The 20486-nt window shown below is 42.9% G+C and overlaps 1 protein-coding gene across 1 annotated transcript in view; it reads right to left on the bottom strand.

Moving 5' to 3' along the window:
* The window catches only part of TENM4 (teneurin transmembrane protein 4), a gene marked incomplete at both ends in the record, with an annotated part of 363192 nt that extends 343493 nt beyond the window's left edge, over nt 1-19699 (bottom strand). Inside the window, 2 exons of the mRNA XM_080612995.1 lie at nt 14705-14974; nt 19477-19699. Of these exons, the coding sequence (XP_080469121.1) occupies nt 14705-14974; nt 19477-19699 (493 nt within the window). The remainder of the gene's footprint in view (nt 1-14704; nt 14975-19476) is intronic.
* Between the last annotated feature and the right edge of the window lie 787 nt (nt 19700-20486).

Genomic DNA, 20486 nt, shown 5'->3' with positions numbered 1-20486 from the left:
AGTTTCTCCAGGAAAGCATCAGAGTGATTCCTCTGCAGAATCTATCTGCTCTTTGTGTCTGCTGAGGAAAAGAGGTATTGACCTCTCCCCATCTCAGCTATGGTCTGGACATTCTTCTCTTGAAGCACGCAAACGTATTTGCAAAGGCTTTAGACAAAGCCAAGAATGAATTAAACAAACCCAATTCAGGGAGGACAGTGATAAACAGGGCATGGCTCGTGAGAGCGTTCAAGGTTTGGAAAGCATTACTTACAGTGAGAGACTCCAGAAGAAAAGAGGTAAAAGAAGGTTAAGGACTCAGTTCGTCACTGTCTATGGGCACATGAATCTATTGGGGTACTGCTCAGGGGCAATAATAGATGCTAGGTGTCTTTGGGAACACTTCCTGAATATCTTCTCTTACCCTTTGCGCTCATGTGGGACCAACCATAACCTGATGCTGAGAATACAAACCTCCATACCACTGGCTGAGATAAAAACAATTGGGGGCTGCATTTGCTTCAGAGGCCAGACAATGGCTCTTCCTAAAAGTATCCAAAAAAAAGCTTCTGTTCTGAGGTGGTAAAAACATCTCCTGGGAAAATGCCCTAATCCCTTCTCAAATACACCTTTGGAAACTGATCTTTTCCATAGTCATGCTGCTTGCAGAGAGAAATTAGTCTCAACTCTTCTATATCACAGCTGCTTTCACCCAGTTGTTCTGTTCCTTTTGTTTGTCTTCCAGCAAGACATCCAGGCCTGAGTTGAAAGACACCAAGAGATGCTGCTGAGAGGCTTCTTACCCCGACCCCATGACACTTTACAGAGCCAAGACCTCCAGGCTGTCATCCTGCTGCATACAATAGCTTTCCAGTGCTATACAGCTGTAGATCGTTGCATCTGCCTGCACTCTGCTGTGCCTGTTTAGGCCCTGTCCTTACAGCTTTTTATTTGTACTGCTTTACTACTCTATCTAGTTTTAGTGTCCATGCACATTATCAACCATGATTTTAAGTTTTCCATTGGATAGCTACTAAATATTGAAAAGTATCGTACTGAGTTCTAATACCTAAAGTCCAAATACCTCCGCTTCGGCTCCAGAAGCTCTATCCAACAATTAATGTAGCAATATCTTTGTTTTCCACCCTTTCCCCTCTTTCTTTAGTCAAAACGTTGCTAATTTTTGACCAAATAAGGATTTGGTCCATCCATTTATGCTAGAGGGACAGGACTGTCCACTACTGTTTCACCAGTGCTCTGCTTCAGTTCATGCAAATCCCAAGGTCTAATAGGAACAGGAAAAGGAGTCTTAACTCAAAATTCATGTGGGAACCGGCCTATTTGCTACCAGCTCACATGAAAGAAGATACCCCTCTACAAACAGGCATGACCCCCACCAAAGGGAGTTATGAAAATATCCCATTCAGCCTTAATAGGAACCATGGAGTTTTTGTGAGTTGATCTCTGCTTTCTGCTTTCTCCATTCACAGCCCCAACAGAAGGAAAACAACCAAAGAAGGAAAACTTGTCATGATGTGAGGGCAGAGAGCATACCAGCAGAAGGGGTCCTATGCAGATAGAATGGCGAGGACTATCCACAGGGGAAACCATGACGGACAGTCAACAGCCAAACATATGCAGGTAGGGCTGAGGGACACTATGAGTTCAGAGGGGAGAAGGAGAACATGTTTGTCCAGCTGCTGTGTATCACATATTATATGGTTTAAACCTATAATTTACAAATATATACATCTATATTCTGTTTGCTTAAATGTCTGTGTCAACCTTTACCTAGATGCTTGAGTCAATGCCATGCAGAACTCAGCACCTTGCAAACATGCAAGTACCCCTTTCCTTATCAACCACACTGTTATGCTGAAAGACGGATGCCTGATTTGCCTAAAAAGACCTGTTTTCTCTACAGCTCCATCAGGAGGCATTCCTCCAAGCCCTTTCCCTATTCTTGTTTGTAGACTGATCCCATGCCAAGTTTTCTACCATCCTGACACCAGGGGAAGTGCCTGCAATGCCCAAGGTCATCCCCTTCCTTTTCCTGAGAAGCGGCCCAAGATTAACACTCCTTCAGACTTCTACAAACACAGCACTCCTTTCATGGCAGTCCCCCAGCATAGCATGGGTCATATCATCAGTCTGGGAAGCAGGCTTCTTTAGGGAAAGCTGAAGGATTCATCAAGCAAACCACACATGTGTTGCATTTACCAATCATGTCACCAAGAGGGAACACGTATTAAGTGATGAGGAGGAGTAGAACCAGCTACAGGTAAAGTTTGCTTTGTTGAGCATTAATAAAACTAATGGGGTACGTTTATGTAGCACCTTTCATTCCAAATGATCAAGTGCCTTGCTAGCCTTAATCATTTCACCCATCACTGAACTGCAGACACCTCTGGGGCGGAACATTAACAGCTGCTCGGTAAAGCACAGCAGCAAAACACAGCAATTTAATGGAGGAGAAACACCTCGTCCAGCTGCATGTGTAAAGGGGATTTTGTTAAGTGGAATGTAATTATCCAAAGCTGTGGTACCTAAGAGAGAGGAGGACATTTCCCTTCATGCTCTAATATGGGGCGACGGCTGCTTTTGCAGCCTCCGAGTTCCTGGGGAATTAGCATCGCAGCCTGGCTCTGGGGTTGCATTGAGTCTCAATTTAATTTCCATCCTAAGACTCCCAAAAGGAAAAGCATCTTGGAGATATTTTGTCGGATTCCAGATTCCCATTATTTCAGCTGAGGATTGACAATGGCCTATTTCAAACACGTAAACCAACTAGAATGAAATGAAGAACGCGTCTAGAGAGAGAGGCTTGGTCCATCCATGTTCCTTATGTTATATGAGAAGGGTAAATCATTGTCCCTAAGCTGCTCATGGCAGGGTGGCTTGAGCTAAATCACAATAATGGCTTAAACCAGCAAACAGAGAACCTTGATCTAAATAATCAGTTTTAATCTTGTTTTGCATGTGTGCTTTTCAGTTATTTTCTTCTAAAACTGGTTGATTCTCACTGATTGGTATAATTTGCTGCTTTATGCTAAATCAAAGAATATCCTATATCTATACATATTTATTTCGGCAATTATATAGTTTAGCATGCATTTATTCAGATTCCTACTTTTTACATTTTTTATGAAGAGAAAACGGTGAACAACAGATTTCTTATTCAGCACATGATTGCTGGAATTTTTGAAGGGAGAGGGGTTGTTTTTCATTTATTTGGAATTCACAAGAAGCTGCGTTTAAATGGAAACTGAAATTCAGTCATCATTTTACCCCCCTCCTCCTGAGCCGAGTGTAATAAAAGTACTTGAACCTGCTGGAGATAGGAGAAGAAAATAAGTCTTGCACGGAAAACGAGCTGGTGTTAACAAAGACAGCGCTAGCTGTCGCTGGGGAACTGGAACAGGGGTGCATTTCCAAGAGAGCTTGGCAGTGATTATTCCTGGCTGCCAATGCTGGCTTAAATAGCTCCTAGGGTATTTTTGTTATCCCACCCTCAGCCACTGGCCCTTATATGACCCAAATGATGAAGATCTTCTGTTGGGTGGGATTTCTGCTACTCTGCCATGGGTCGAACTGTTCTCTGTGGAACAGCAGTGATCACATGGGATCTGTGAAATCAGAGCTCTGTGTGCTGACACCCTGTCATGAAGAAAAGATTTAAATCACAGAATCCCAGAGTGGTTTGTATTGGAAGGGACCTTAAAGCTCATGCAGCTCCAACCCCTGCCATGGGCAGGGACACCTTCCACTAGAGCAGGTTGCTCCAAGCCCCTGTGTCCAACCTGGCCTTGAACACTGCCAGGGATGGGGCAACCACAGCTTCTCTGGGCACCCTGTGTCAGTGCCTCAGCACCCTCACAGGGAAGAGCTTTTGCCTAAGAGCTCATCTCAGTCTACCCTTTTTCAGTTTAATACGTCTTGTCTCTGGTTTTATTCATGCAGATCTTCCTCTCTCCTCCTTTTCAACTTCTGGTGGATTTCTCACCTCTGCACATGCTCATGGAGCTACCTGAACGACTTGATGTGAAAAACATCTCCCTTCCCGCCTGCAAAAGACGCAATGGCTTTCAGGAGCTCACCTGGCAGCTCCACAGAACAGCTCTAGGTTCTTGCTCATAGCCTGCAGCCAATTGTTACTGTGACTTTCCATGAGACTTTGACATAGCTGCTTGTAAATGATCTAAATCCTATTTAAAAGTCTCTAACAGATTATTCTGATCTTAAGCCTTTGTCGAGGCTGCCATAAATTCCCATTTTGTTTAAACCACTTCTCCATTAAAAGAAGACATGTATTTAACTTAAACAATAAAGTTAACATTTCTATCTATCTCCACCACTACAAAGCGACCGAACCAGGGCAGAAATCAAAGCATGTGTCTCTGAATGCAGCAGAAACCTGTCATTTTGATGAAGCAGTTCGCTTCTGAGTTTGCCACCACTGAAGCTGGCTCTGGAAGCCCTGTAGCACTTCAGGGGGTCATTAAATACAGCAGCGAGAAGAGGGCTGTGCTCAGCATGAAAAGGTCTTGCCTACAGAGAGAGCTGCAGGAGGGGAAAACAGCCACTTGCCTGGGTGCTGCAGCGGGAGAAAGACACATTTCAGTGCCTTTCACACTGTGTTCAGCAAGTGCCCTGGGCGCCTGTGACCATTAGAGGACCCAGGAAGCTCTTGTGATCTCCAGGAGAGGTTTTTGTATAATGGCTTATGCTGTGTTGTTTGACGCTCACCATCTCACAGCCCCGGCAGCAATAGCAACAACAGAAAGCAGGTCTTTTTCAGCCCCCAATATATTCAGTGTCTGTTTGAGGGGCTGCCGAAGCCAGTATTTTGAACACTTCAGCGCTGAAAATTCACTTAAATATATTACTGGGTTGAACTGGTGTAGAGCTGCTTTGTCTGTTTATATCTATGTTTGATGAGAAAATATTTGGGTGCACAACTTAAAAGGGGGTAGAGAAAGAAATAGAAATAACATCCTCGTTTGTACAAAGGGAACTGAGATAAAGAAAGAAAGAGAAATGAAGTGAGACTGCCAAGGTTAAGCTCGGTCTGTAGGAGAGCCATGGATTAAATGCCTTGAGCTGCGCTCCAGTGCCCACCCAAAATGAGCTCTTCTCTGAGTCCCATAACATGTCTGCTCCCTAAATATCTTTGCATAACTTAGTTACTCGTGGCAAAGACTTCTTATTGAATGATTTTGATTGAAAAATTTAAGTTTGTAAAATGTTGAATCGATGTGAACACCAGATAGGAGTTATTGTTTCCTCTTTATATACATTTTTCCAAATGAGCTGTGTTGGGATGGACAAAACCTAGAGTCTAGAATGAAAGTTTTTAGGGGCAGTTCAAAGCAGCACTGAAAACTTTGCAGAATTAGGGCACAGCTGCATTTTCAATCACTGCCCTCAACTGAATAAAATGGCATTTTTGCTAAAAGTTAATCAAAAGCCTCTGAGAAATAAAGCAATGAGATTTTAATGAACAAAACTCTCATGGCAGAAACTGCGCTTTCCTTTATTTGGATCTCAGCACGCACCTCTGGGCATGGGTAGAAAAACTAACATGCTTTTTCTTCTCCCTTTGTTCTTGCTTATGTGTAGAGACACTTTTTCCCTGGAAAAGAAAAACCAGATGCCTCAAGGGGCATTGAAGGAGACCAGACCAGATGTGAACTAACAGTCTGGATGTGGAAGTGGATATGGTGGTCCAAATGGGAATTCAGAAGTACAGACATGTATCTGGAAATGCCAGACTGGGAAGCAAGCCTGGTACACCTTTTCCTTGTGTAGGAAATAATGCTGTGCCTCTTTGAAAGGCTGGGATGGTGTAATAATACTTCCTGCCTATTGTATGTTGGTGTAGCCCCTCTACAAATCCAGGATGAATCAGAAAAAGGAGGAAAGGCAAAGGGAAGATAAGCTTTGGATCCCTGGGCTGTGTTTAACCTTCAAGCTTAACTCTGCAGGGATGGGGTTCTTTAACCACAGTGATTGATATCAGATCGATTTGAGACCTTAGCCATCACCATTTCCTTGTCTGAATTTATTGTCCCCTCTAAATCCTTTGCTCTTCTTCATGATGCTTCTCCTCCATCTATCCCAGGAGGGCTCCAAATGACCATCAAGCTGCAGGTCCATCCTGACCCAAGCACTGATGTCCACGCCAGCTCTGATTGGCCCTCAGTGGCCTGACCATAATCTTTGCTCTGTGGCATTAGCCATTCCCCGTTGGCAATGACACACAAATCCCACCCCAAAACCAGGCTGGAAGTCAAGTATTGCTATCAAAAGAGCAATAGGTCGTACACTGCTGAACCTAGCTGTATTCACCTTAGGGTGTTTCACACGGAAAGAAGTTATTTATGGTACTCGGAAATAGTATAAAAAATGCACAGATTTACCTCCAGAATACTTGGCAACTCACCAGCAATATTAATAAATGCCATTACTTTCCTTTCAAAGAAATCTCCATGACAAGACAGTTTATAGAGGAGAAGGAAAGGACAAAAATTAACAGCATCATTGAAAAGAACAGCAAATTCTTACCCGTTAATGCCGTTTCTACATGCCCTCTCCACCCATATCCAGGCTATTAATGAGTTTCTGGAGTTTGGGCATTTTTTCCTTGCTTAATGATTTCACCATCATCACAATAATAATAATGTGAAACCTACACACTAACCTATATTGAACTGCAGTTCATTACAGCAGAATAGCATTGTGAAGGGTTTTAATGTCAGCATCCTTCCAGACATAGATTACAGTAATACAGAAAATACATTCTCTATGGGACCTACCATATGGGAATAAAAATAATAAAAGAAGAAAATGGAAAGGCTTCTTTTCCTTTAGAGGCAAAGAGGCCAGTGATGAGAGAGATTAGCCCTAGAAATCAGTGGGAATTCTTTCAATGTGGAAAAAAATCAAGATACTGATCACTAACGCAGCAATTGAAATACTAATTTTGGATTAATCCCATGTAACTTCACCTCCAAAATTGGGAGCATGGATGCCACTGGCTCCTTTTAGATCCCTGGGGTGAACTAGATGCTACCAAAGGGATGATCAGCTCTCAAGAGGGTTGAATCCTGCATGAGAGACAGTGCCATCTTCATCTGAAGGGCTATTTTACACCCAGTGGCTGAATGTGGAGGGAGATTAAGGGTCTGCTTCCCCAACCCTATCAATTTGGTGAAGAAGGGAGGTGGTTCCTCACCTTTTGACTTTCAAGATGTGTCTCAAGGCTAATATCTAAAAAGGACAAAGAACATAAGAGGACAGAATATATGAGGAATCCATCATCAAGAATGTCAGTGGTTAGAAAGCAGGCTCACAAGTGAGGGAGATGTAACAGCCTTCCAGGGAGCCATTTTTCAGAGGAGAATGTAGCATTTGGGATGGTCATGTACCTCAAGTCTCCTTTTAAGAACTAATATTCTTCATAGGAATATTAGTATCTTTACGGTTGGAGAGCCTGAAGGCACATTCGTTCCCCTGACCTTCACATTTCAAGTGATCACCAAGTCTCTGAACACCTCTATAAGGTGGTTTCAGTAGACTGCAATATCCCAGGTACTGTTAAAATGGAGAATTTCTTGCAAATCCTATCTGGGAAGGAGCAGCGTAAGAGTTTTGAGGAGCTCAGACAAAGCTTAGTGAAAATTCCCTTCTGGATCTGCTACTCGTCTTTGTAGTTCTTCACTAACTTCTGCAGCTGATGATGGATCTTCAGTGGTACAGGGCTCTGGCTAATTTTTACTTCAAGATGAAACATCTTGTTAATATTAAGGTCACAACTGATAGGAGGCAAGTGAAAGATGACAGCCACCAGATGCCTGATCTTGACCGGGTAATTCCAATTTATTCTTGTCTTCCCCTACTCAAAAGGCATCAGGGAAACTGAATAAAGTATAACTCACAGCACATTCCTTTTGCTTTTAATTTATTGTGAAGAATGTGTGTTCTGGGGATAAAACTCTCCTTTCTGAATTCTCCAGAGCCTGAGTATCGCATTTTTACCTACATGGTTTGCAGAAGAAGCATGTCTGAGGCACACACTCATTTACTGGAAGCACTTTATACTACACTATTTAATTCAAAGGGATAAAAAAATAGATGATGCTGCTGCAACCACGGTAATAATATTAACAAAGGAATGTATGAAGCCTGAAAGGAAATTACTCATCAAAACATGGTAATAAAAAGTCACCATGGATTATCAACTGGGATATGAACAACTCATTTGTAATGCTAAGATTACACATTAATTCTGACACTGCTAATTGCACTGATACATTGGATTGTATTTTGGGCTAGTGATTTGGGTCAACATGATTTGGACAACAGGGAGGGGAATGTAAAGAAAACTGAGTAAAAATCCTTCCTATGCAGAGGGTCAGAGCCATTTAGGCAAACCTTGCAAGGCCCTTGGTAGCAAGTATACGCAACGTTAGGAGATGAGCTCTCAACAGCCGAAGGGAAGAAGAGAAACTCACTCAAATAGTTACTGTTTGCCTAGAGCTCCCCTAGCTATGGTAAAACAGCTCTGAAGAGAAAATATTTGTAAGAAGCTGATGAAACTCTGGACCATGTGTCTTGATCATTGAGACCGCTTTCTGATTTCATAAGAAGTCAAAATGGATGCAAGAAATCAAGCGGCAAACAGCATGTTGTGGTATAGTTAACCAAGAGTACTGGGATTCACACCACTGGCATGCTGACTGCTTAGCAAAACCAGTTACCACCATACACCTAGGAGCTGATCGCCACCATACACTTAGTACATGATCTAACACTGCTGATGGTAACAGGAGAATTTAAAGGCTTCAATGAGGTCTGTATCAGACACCATTGAACGAGTTTCGCTCATCAGTTAGATTTTTAACTACCCAGGGGAAATAAAATGATAACATTTCTTTGGTGTTCCTTGTTTGAAAGACTTGTCTTTCATTATTTCCTGCTCTAATGTACCCCTGTGTTTCCAAATATCTTCTCTAAGCATTCAATTCTATCAAGTCCTATACTTTCCTATGCAGTTCCTTAAGCACTCTTTCTAGCAGCAGTAAATGGCTTAAGCAGTGTGGAAGCAGAAAGTGTGGCAGTTACTGCAAGAAATGCTCTTTAAATCATGCATTATGTCAATTAAAATGGCTCAGGGTTGGATCTGTGATGGTAGAGAAGGCAGAGCTATCCTGGTTGCCAGTATGCTTCAGCTTTACAAAAGCCTATGAGGCAATTTATTTGATGGGAAAGCAAAAGATAACCACAATGTATCCACTGCCTTTCTGGTCAGGTTGGTAAGGCTTGGAGAATGGGTCTGTATATTGGGCTGGTTGTTTGCTTAACAGTTTTAAAACTCATTTAAATGCATCCCTGAACAGTAGTGACTAAAAGAAAAATTATTCCTCTCTGTAGGATGTGGGTCCAGCAAAGTAAAATGAATTGGTGCTCTTAATCTTGTCACCAGTGAGTGAGTGTCTGTATTGCTATAGTCACCATACCACTTTTGGCACTGACTGGTGATTTCAGAGGTGAAGCCAAAGACAAATGAACCTTGAGATTGAACTGCTCTTCCGAAACGAGGTGACCAACAAATGCATGGTGGGAGTGTTGGGGCTGATTGTACCTGCATCCACTTCATTGTTAAATGGGAGCTTTGAGTCCAGCAGAGCCATTCTCACCCCTTCTGCACACATGAAATGCATGCAGAATTGTTTGCAGAATGTTGCCTACATTGAATGGTGAAGATGGAAAGAAGCAGCACAGCGCGATTTGACAGTAAGTGTCCTGTAGCCTGAATTTTGGCTTCCAGGACGGTTAGAACTGGAATTTTAGCTCCTGTTTGCTAATGTCTCAGTCCAGTAGATAAGAAAATGCCCACACTTCAGCAACACTTCTGCTGCAAGAATTTCTTTACACAATGCATTACAATTGAGCATCTCCAGCTCGGTTGAACTGTCTCGAGCCATCTGATGTAATTCATCCTGCCTGTGAGATCCTTCTGGCCGCTTGATACTGCCCACATTCTTCCCAAGAAGAGATGATGACAGAGAGAAACATCAGCTCCACTGTGCACATGTACACAGCATAAATCACTGCTGACTTGTCCTGCTAATGAAGAAAACTGCTCCCCCACTCTCCTGCTCTTTCTCATATGTGCCTTGATGGGTATTAACACTAAGCCCAGATTAAAACTAAAGTGGATCCTTAGTTTGCCACAGCTACTTAGGAATAGGTGAAAGTTAAACATGCTTGTTATCACATTGAATGTAGGGCAAAAAGAAGTTGGTTGGTTGGTTGGTTGTTTTCTTTGTGGGAAGGGATTCTGTATGGGAATATCTACATTTCCTGCCAATCTTTCATGTTTGGATCTATCTGGGGACTGCCAGCATGATTCATAACAGTTTGGGTGAGTCTGGTGTAAGATCTCCCTCATAGACCTAAAGGAAATATTCATGGGTGCCTACACACAAACACTGTCCACCTCTACATCAGTACAAAAGCCTGAGGTGTTCAAAGCCCGGTCTAACCAGTTCTGCATGGCCCTGAAGTCAAAGAAAGCACAGCAATGCTACAAACTATGGAAACTGGGGAAAGAGGGAGGCTTGTACAGCTGGCAGAGACAGCATTCAATATGGACCATTCTCAGCAGCTATTTGTCTAGTTTACGCTTAAAAACTTTTGGCACTGGAGTTCCTCTGACTGTCTCCTCCAGTGCCTAACTGCCTACAGACTGCTTACAAGGAGAGGATGATCTAGGTGGCTTTGTTCAGCTGATGAAAGAGGTTGCTAAAGGGAGACCTCACTGCTGTCTTTTAACTCTTTCAGGTATTGTGATATACAGAAGGTGGAGTCTGAATGTCCTCCGAGATGCTCAGTGAGTGGATGACAGTTGTGGCAGTGGAAATTCTGACTGCCTATTAGGAAAATAGCTGTTCTCAACAAGCGTGGTCAGCATCAGAACCAGGACATGGAGGTGGTGGCCTCTCCATCCTGGGAGGTACTCACAGTGTAACTGAACAAGGCCCTGAGCAACCCAATCTGACCTCAGTTATCCCTGCTGTAAGCAGGAGACTGGACCAGAGACCTCAGCGGTACCTTCCTACATAAATTATTCTGTGGTACTGTATTTTTTCAGTACTTCTACTTCATATCTTTATGAGTATTTTACTTTTAGTTTGTGATTGAACTCAAAGTAACTCAAAGTAACAAAGTGCAAAATAACTCGGTTTCTGGAAGACTATTACCTTGTTCTCCTTCATTGTGCTCTTCTCTATATTAAGCAGTTGCTGGCTCAGTACAAAGCCTCTTCAGGGTTGCTTAAGGTAATGCCAGTTAACTCCAGGCTCAGATCCAAATGACCACCCACTTCAGGAACTTCTTTTGCTTAAATCAGTCTTATTGAGAAACAGTATGATCTAGTGTAAGAAAGAGGTTCTCCGAATACCATTGCTACTCTTCCAGGAACCAAACTCCTCCCTGTGCGTGGGTCCGAACTGTTAATGGGAGTTCACAATATCAGCTTAACTACGATGATCATATTGCAGGATAACCTCTTCGAAGTGACTGCTATATTGGCTGCAGAGAGTGATTGCATTATCCCCAGACAAGATGCAGTAACCTGAGTTGTTCCCTCTTTCCCCTTATTCTGCAAAGAGACCATCCAGGTTGAGCAAAAAGCACTGCCCAATGGAAAGGAGGCCATTGGAGCTGTTTGGGTGTGCAGGATCTGAGCTCAGGGCAATGCCAGAGTTATAACTCAAGCTAACTCTTCAGTGAAAACAAATTCTTAACCTAGCAAGAGTATTCAACCCCCTGGAAGGCCTGGGTATAGTTTAGATAAAGCAGCACGTGGCTTTTCATGCCAGCTGCCTGTACAAGTGATTTATGGACTGTAATATGCCATGGAACCAGAGCACTTCATCGGTTTCCTTAAAGACAGAGGGGAGGATTGTGGCTGCACTTACTGAGCAGCGTATCTGTTCCTTCAAGGCATCACTACTCCTGAAATAAAAGCAAACCTGCTTTTCGAGGGAGCCAGACCTCTCATTTTCTAAGAACAATAAAAGTCTTGGTAGAATCGTGCTTTGACAGCTTTGGATTTACAAACATCAGAAGTAAATTCTAATTATTTATTTTGGATAAATAATGAAGAGCATAAAAATTGCTGATGTTAACCTTCATTGGGAAAGTTGGTTTAATGGGCCCCATAAAATCTTCTATTGATGGCAGGTTCATAAAGCTCCATATTGACTTCAGCTAAAGGCTATAACTTCTATCAATACTGTCAACAATTAATATTGACTAATAAAAGTATCCTGTAAACTGAGTCATAGCATTATGTTACTTTATGCTACCATTAGCAAAACTTCATGTCTTCTTGAAAACATTTCTCCTATAAATCTGGGATTTCTCAGAATAGCCTGTGTAATAGCTATAGTGGAGGGCCCAGTGTAACTGCTTACGTGCAGAGGGAGGAAACACAGAGCAACCTTTGTGTTTGCTATACCAAGCTTCTGAGAGGATCTCAGGCTTCATTTGCTCCATCAGCAGGTTTCAGGATGGGAGAGGTTTATGTGCAAAAGTTTCTCACACCTTTATCTGTGCCAAATTACAAACCAAAAATGTCCACATTTTGTTTGCATTTACACTTTTCATTACTCCTCTTCTCCCCTTGGACTGTTATTTGGATACATTTATACCACTGTTTCAACTGCAGTCCCTATATTGAAATGATGTCTTTCAGCTTTGGGCAGGTTTTCCTGACCTGAACCTGGCCGATGTCTCTGACATCTACCCGGGGACGTTTAAGCACCAGGTGGAGATCTCAAACAACATAGGTTGGATCATATCTTCCCGCAAGTTCCCCCACCTCTTTTATTGTCAATATAAACAATACAACTACATACTGGACACCACCATTCTAGATTATACTTATGCTACACAGACTGCATTTTTTAGTATGATTTAGCCTTTCTCCTTCCAAACACTCAACATCCAAGACTGCAAATGCCTTGGTCCCAAAGAAACTCCTGCTACATTTGTAAAGCACTTAAAAACCCTTCACGTATGTTCTCCACCTTTCTGTCTTCCCTTTTCTAATTGCTATGAAATGGTGGTTCACCAGATTGTTAGCGTGTCATTGAATTTAAGGGAAGAGGAACTGAAGGTTGACTCAATCCTGACAGGAGTACCACTGCCTCTGTTTTTACTTTCAGTAAAGCCTTTCAAGGCTTGTGCTGTTGCTAATGTGTTGTTGCTAATGTAATTTCATTTGTAAGTGATCTGTAGGTACGAAGTTGCATTTGCACGTGTAGAGATAGCATTACGGAAAACAGCGATAAAGACTCCAGCAGCTAAAGTAATGCTTCCCTCTTAACAAAAATGCTTTTCTTAGTAGGCATAGAAAGAAAAATGTATGGGATAGGATCACAGCTGCTCATACACCACCATGGACAGCACAAGAGCGAGCTTCGGATACAGGTGAATGGGACGGATGTGCAAGGTGTTTGCATTTGGTTTGTTTCCTAGCGATTTCTTGGGAATGTGCAAAACTCTAATTGACCGTGATGATCCCTCTGGGTTTTTATCCAGCCACAAGGCTTGGAAGGAAAACAATATCATCTTGGCAGTGCGTGTCTGCCTGTTCAAATGGGCGCAACCCTGTAAGACACTACACTAAGTAAAGAAATACCGTAAAGATAATTTAAAAAGGCTCTTCTGTACATCCTTTAAACAGCAAGGCTGTTTGTCTTTGAACTTTACCTAATATATCATTATCTCCGAGCAGAAACTTATTAAGCTTCTACTGTAATTTTGTTGGGAGTTAAACATAAAATCATGTGGGTGGTGTATGTCTCACCATGTCACGGCTTCCCAAGGAAAAGTTATCATCATTTGTCACTGTAATACTGTGGCAAAAAGCATAAAGAGAACAAGCAACACAGTCATTTCACATCAGCTTTCTGCGCTGAGCTCAAGCTCCCGATGACTTGTACACAGCGGCTATATTAAGAAGCAGGCTGTGCCATAATTGAATTAAAGGTGCAAAGGCATATAGGGCTGTGTGAACTCCCAGGTCAAGCTGCAATTGAATCAAAACCCTCTCTCTTCTCCTACACTGCTTAGCAGAACTGCTGACCAAAAGGTTCGCAGACCTACAAAACGCAGGCAGGAGTCCCCGCAGCTGGGGAGACAGAGTTAGAGAGATAAAAAATCTGTGACCTTCAGCTTTTATTTCGCACAAAGAAAGAGGCTTCTAAAAAGATTTCACCATCGTTTTCCTTCAGAGAGCAGTCAGTTGATTTGCATAAATGAAACGGCTCCTGTCAAGGAACCAGCAAGGAAAAGAAGGAAATTATGTGCCCCAAAAATCTGTAGCAAAGATAAGAGCAGCATCGGCCAGAGGAGGGGAGATTTAAATGCTTTTTTGTCTGAAAGGTAGCTGCAAAAAGCAGGGAGAGCATTACAGCCACTTAATGATCTCTGTCGCTGTGATAAATAAGCAGGATCTTTTCCAGCAGTTTATTAACAAACACTCCGTAGGACAGTACAAAAGGCCACGACATGGGGCTATTAGAAGAGTGTTTTCACTGAGTCTGATTAATAAAACCCAACACGAAACCTAAGGAAGATTAAGGTGGAGTGGTAAGAAGAGGCATTCCCGGTAGAGCCCAAGGCTAATATCACATGCGCTGTCTCCACTTACCAGTTTCAGTGTTCTCATGCTCCGTGTCGGTGAGGGTGAGGTTGGAGTTGGCCCGGCTCGACAAGCAGGAGCTGCGTCCGGACTTGGTGTTGCGTCCCCAGAGCCTCACGGGGTGCTCAGGTGACATGACCACGTCTGCCTCCGTGTCGGCATCCGAGCCGGTGCTGATGGAGTAGCCGCAGTGCGGCAGCCCAATATCAGTCCGGTACAAAGTCCCGTGTGTGGGTGTCACATCTTCAAGACCCAGCTCTCGCAAAGAGAAGTTGGCTCCTGAGAGGAAACACAGCAGCCTGGTTACTCTCAAATAGGGGATTGGTTCACATCACACAAGTCAAGGGCAGAATCATTCAGCCTTCAAGTGGGGCACAGCAGTTCTTGTGTCCTATATATCATAGAATCACAGAATGGTTTGGGTTGGAAAGGACCTTAAAGCTCACGTAGTTCCACAAGCAGGGACACCTTCTACTAAACCAGGTCCTTCAAAGCCTCACCCAACCTGGCCTTGAATAAATCATACTAAAGACTGAACAATATCACACCAAAGATGGAACAATATCATACCAAAGATTCCCCTCTTTTGTGGTCTTGCTTAGTGTAAGACCAAGTGACCATGTCAAGACCAAAAAGAAGCTGCATTCCTGCTTCTGGAACCTGACAAAAACACAGAGCATGTTCAATGAAATCATCAAATTTGAAAGCAAAGACAGACAGAGAAATGGTGGAATTATTTATGAGAGGCAAAAAGTAATCTTCTCGGGAGAGAAGCAAAATGAGGCATGTAATGATCAAAAGTCCTACCATACACTTGGCAACTTTACTGCAATAGGAAATTCAAGTGAATTCTGCTCATTGAAACCCCTGAAATTACATACTGGGGATTTAAATTTCCTTTGGCAATCTCACTTTCCCCTTGCTGACCACTCACACCTTGACTCAGTTTAGCTATTCATTCTGACAGTCACAGCAGAGGTTATTTGGCTGTGAATACGTGTAATTGCTGACTAAAAATACAACCTGAAGAACGACTCTTGAGTGAGTTCATGCCTAGTTACCTGCAGAACTTCAAAATCAGAGCAAATCAACATGAAAAAGGCTTCAAACATTATCACACTTTGGAAAGTTGCACAATGGGGAGAGCAATGAGCAGCTCCACTTTAAGCCACATTTATTTATTAATGCATGCTTTTGTTTTTCAGCCCTGAATGTCTTTAAAAGAGCTTGGTCACTCCTGAATGCCTTTAGCGGCTCTGTGCATTTATACGGCACAACGCACTCGTGATCCTGTTACACTATGCCTTGATGGGATGGATTAAGGAACTGAGCAGTGTTTGCAGCACAGACATGCTCAAAGGAGACAAATCCAAGTGAGATCTCCAGCAAAGTTTGGGCCCAAACCTACATTTGACCACTCAAGTTCATGTCTACTCATTATTGACATCTGCTCGTCAGGTCTGGACCTTGAGGTTGTATCCTAAACTGAGTTCCGATTCTGTCCCTTCTCAAAACCACACAATCATGTGGTTCTCCTCACATTTCCGTTTGCTGATGTTGAATATCACACAGTGGAAAATGTGCATCCAATAGAAACAGTCAGATTTATACTTTTCCAGAGTCTGGTTTAGCACTTGAGGAAACACCCTGGCTTTTCGATGAGCCCTGCTGTGTGGGGAAGGTCTGTATTATAGCACACATGCATTGAATGACCAGCTGGCCCAAAGTAGATGCTATTTTACTGCACTTTTTCGTTTAGTTGACTTTGCAGCTCATAGAGAGCAAGAAGGTGTTTGAATGCAAGATGAATAATGGAGCTACGCTTCCATGTAAAGCTTAGAGAAAGAACTGTTTGCCATCAGGAAGAAATAACCAGGGCTCAGCTGGTTACGGATCTACAGCTGATAATACTCAGACTATATAAAGCTTTCATGAACTTCACACCTTTTTAATTGACTGAACAAAACTGAAGCTTTCACACAGAGTGGACAGATAAGGTTGCTTAGGGCTCACACCTCCATCAAACACCGGGGCCTTGCTTGGGAAGCACAATGCAAGCTTGTGGCAAATGAATCCATTTAACTTGATTGCAAAGTGGTGTGAGAGAGTGTCCTCTGCCACTCCATGGCATGAGGCAGCAAATGAACTTGACCTATGTTGTTAACACAAGGAAGCAGTATCTCCCCAGAGACCTCATTCCTCTGCTCCAGTTTTGGCTTTTGTGCAAGGCCAAGATAGTTTTAAAGCCACCCTCCATGTAGTACTGTAAAAGGTCATCTTCTGGTTTTGCTTGTGTGTTTGAGTCACCGATGGCGAGTTCCACCTTCCCGTGATACAAGCCACATCATCAGACACATCAATGTGCAGCATGACTGATGCTCTCCCATTACAGCAGCTCATAAATTATGAAAAATGACTGCTACAATTAACTGAAAATCAAATTTATTTGCAATAAACAGCAGGAGATGCATTGATTTTCATATTCTATGCCCACCGTTGCCTTTTAAGCTGGAAGAACTCAAGTCAATAAAAGGAAGATAATAAATATCTGAGACTTTTTAATTCAGATCTGGTCTATTTTTTCCTGTGCTGACTTGCACGTTTGCTGGCACTCTCACTTGAGCTAAAACCATTTAAATGCTGACTTGTTTATTTACTGAATTTATTTGGTCAATTTGAAATGTTTCCCTCCTTCTGCCTCCCAAACCAATGCAGGAGAAAAATTCACTTTGCCTTGTTGATGTCAAGCAGGCTAATGAGGTTTGCTTTCAGGTGGCATGAGGCCAAGCAGCAGCACAAAGTGAGGTGCACTCATGGCTTTCTGCCAGTGGAAAATGAGGCACAGAGTCTGCCAAAGATCTTCAGGCCAGTTTTGAGGATAAACTGGGAGAAAACTATAAATTGAAGAATCTGGGGTAAGGGGTTCAAACTGAAACAGGGGAAGTTTAGATTGGATCTAAGGAAGAAATTCTTTACTGTGAGGGTGGTGAGGCACTGGAATGGGTTGCCCAGGGAGGTTGTGAATGCTCCATCCCTGGCAGTGTTCGAGGCCAGGTTGGATGAGGCCTTGGGTGCCATGGTTTAGTGTGGGGTGTCCCTGCCCATGGCAGGGGGTTGGAACTGGATGATCTTAAGGTCCTTTCCAACCCAAACCATTCTATGATTCTATGATAAATCAGAAGCAGAACTGGTGCCCTGACATGGTTAATCTTAAGCTCTTCTCAATTAATTTCAGCCATTTAGATCAGTGTTTTTCACTATTTCTTAGTACCTTACACAATTTTCCTAGGGAAAGATGAACTTGTTTACAGCAAATTTATACTCCCTGTCAATAGACTGGCTTTATCTTATTTGTCTTTTGTGGGCTTCTTAGGAGAAGTCCGTGGACCTGCACGGCCTCATAGACCTTCAGGTTGAAAACCGCTGACCTATACTAATTCACATCTATCCTGCACGGTGAATATATTGTATGAAGTGAGCAAACTCAATGACCTAAAAGGTTCCCTTTTCTTTATAACTTTGTAGATTCCTTAGAGAGGATGAAGTATTTCAGAGTTCCTAAGAGGAAAACTCCTTTTATGATGCCAAAGTATTACTTACAACACCTATTGGCCCTTTTGTTTATTATTGCTTGTTGCAGTTCTCCTGAAACACAAACACCAAAGCCATGTGCACAAAGATACTGCTGCAAGTCATTTTGCTTGTACGTGTCTTCAAGATGAGTCTTGCACCAAAACCACAAGTGCATGGTGTTTGAAGAGTGAAATTAAGCAGCCCCCAAGTTAAATGAGTGCAGTTATATGCATTCCTTTTGGACAACCAGCTTCTCCAAGCTGCGCGGAGAAGCCTGGGTCAGCTATTTTATGTTCATTGTCTGGAATGCTGCCTACTCGATTTGACTCACTTTGCCACTTTGTGCTTTTTTTGATAGACTTCTAAAACTAATTTATGTGAAGCTCTGCTTGGTTTCTGAACTAAGACACTTGTGTCTCTACAGGAAAAAGGAGATGAGACTATAGCAGGAGCCAGAAATCTGCCTCACGTAGGCAGCAGCAGCAGTGAAAAACTGCACTGACATCAGGGTAGCAATAAAAAAGAGCCTATCTGGAATCTCTTTTAGGACTGTGGAGCCCATGCTGACCCTTGAACCTCCACATTTTCATAGCTACTGTGACCCAAATTCACTAAATCGACTCCTCTAAGTCATAAAAATGGTTCTTTCCCACTCTTCTAATATTGAAGCATGTTCCCATCTCAAATGGACGGCCTGCAGGCCATGTACAATGCCAAGGGTGTTATTTTCTATCTGCATCTTCCTTCTTCCATGTTTCTTGGGTTTTGCTGTAGCCCAGATGGACAGTGTGGACAGTGGAACTCTCCCCTCATTGCCTTCTGCCTTGGCATCCTTGCTGACTTCCTTCATGACATAGTGAAATAGTCTCCTGAGCAGGCAGGGACTTTCCGTACCATGTCAGTAGTGTGCAGCATGTGAACAGAGGGTCAGGTCTCATACTGAGAAGTGTCAAAGGGCTGTTGGAGGCAGAAAGACTAAGGCACAGAAATTGTGACTTAGTAGATGTTAATGTTCACGGACTAGTGGTATCCCGCTTAAGGACATTGGTTTGCGCAAAACCTATGTATGTGCAATATATGAAGATCCTCCTTATTTCTCTCTTTCCTTATATCTTGCTTTTGGGATCAGAGTCCTTCAAAGGTAGCCTCCCACCCAACCCCAGATTAACTCATGCTACTTGCAGCAGCATCTGCTAAAATGGGCTCACCTGCTCGGCAGAATTCATCAGCCTCCTGGTGAACCATGTCTTTGACTCTGTTGCTGTAGGTCAACCTGGAGTCTTGATCATAAGCCTTCAGAGTCTCGCTGGAGCTGTAGGACTTCTGTGGTACCTTGCTGTCCTCGCTTTCGGCTGAAGAGCTGGTGTAGCGGCGCTCAGTGTCACGGCGCCGAGTCAGAGATCGATACGGCTTCCTTTCTTTTACATCCATGGCACCCTGGTCTGAGTATTCAACATTAAAGTAATGACGACTGTGTGGTGGTCAGATTGGAATAACCTGGGAGAGACAAGAAAAGAAATAGAATCATAGAATCACAGAACCATAGAATAACTTGGGTTGGGAGGGACTTTCAAAGGTCATCAAGTCCAACCCCCCTGCAATGAGCAGGGACATAGAATCATAGAATAATTTGAGTTGGAAGGGACCTTCAAAGCTCATTTAATCCAACCCCCCTGCATTGAACAGGACATCTTCAACTAGATCAGGTTGCCCAGAACCACTTCCAGCCTTAAGGATCCAGGTAGGATCTTTGGGCACCAAAAGGCTAATGTGCCTACTTCATGCATCCTTTCACTGAACAAAAGAGATGTAACTTAATGGACTGCAGGAAAACGCTCCTTAGAACAATTGCCAGTGAAAAGAAAGTCTCAGTTATGTGTGACTCATTTAATAGTTACCACAGCTAGTGGGACACGTACAAGTGGCAACCCGCATCTGTCTGAACTGGGCACGCACTTGGGGATTCGAAACTGATTGTGATTTTCCTTGTCTTCTTTCCACAGGAAGTGATTCAGACACCTCCAGGAGTCACGTATTCGATCCATCAGTCACCTAATCTCCGGGAAATCAGGATGTGCTGAAATGTCTCCATTTGGGCAGCCAGAGAACTTTGGAAAAGCTCTGTCTTCTAGTTTTAAAAGTGTTTTGATTGATTGTGAGGTCAGAATGAATGAATAAAAGAATGGGGCAGTGCAAGAAGGCAAGAAGGAAGGGAGAG

The sequence above is a fragment of the Psittacula echo genome (assembly GCF_963264785.1).
Source record: "Psittacula echo genome assembly, chromosome: 3".
Classification (NCBI taxonomy): domain Eukaryota; kingdom Metazoa; phylum Chordata; class Aves; order Psittaciformes; family Psittacidae; genus Psittacula; species Psittacula echo.
Note: the sequence above shows the minus strand (reverse complement) of the source record. Positions and strands in the feature narration are given on the sequence as shown.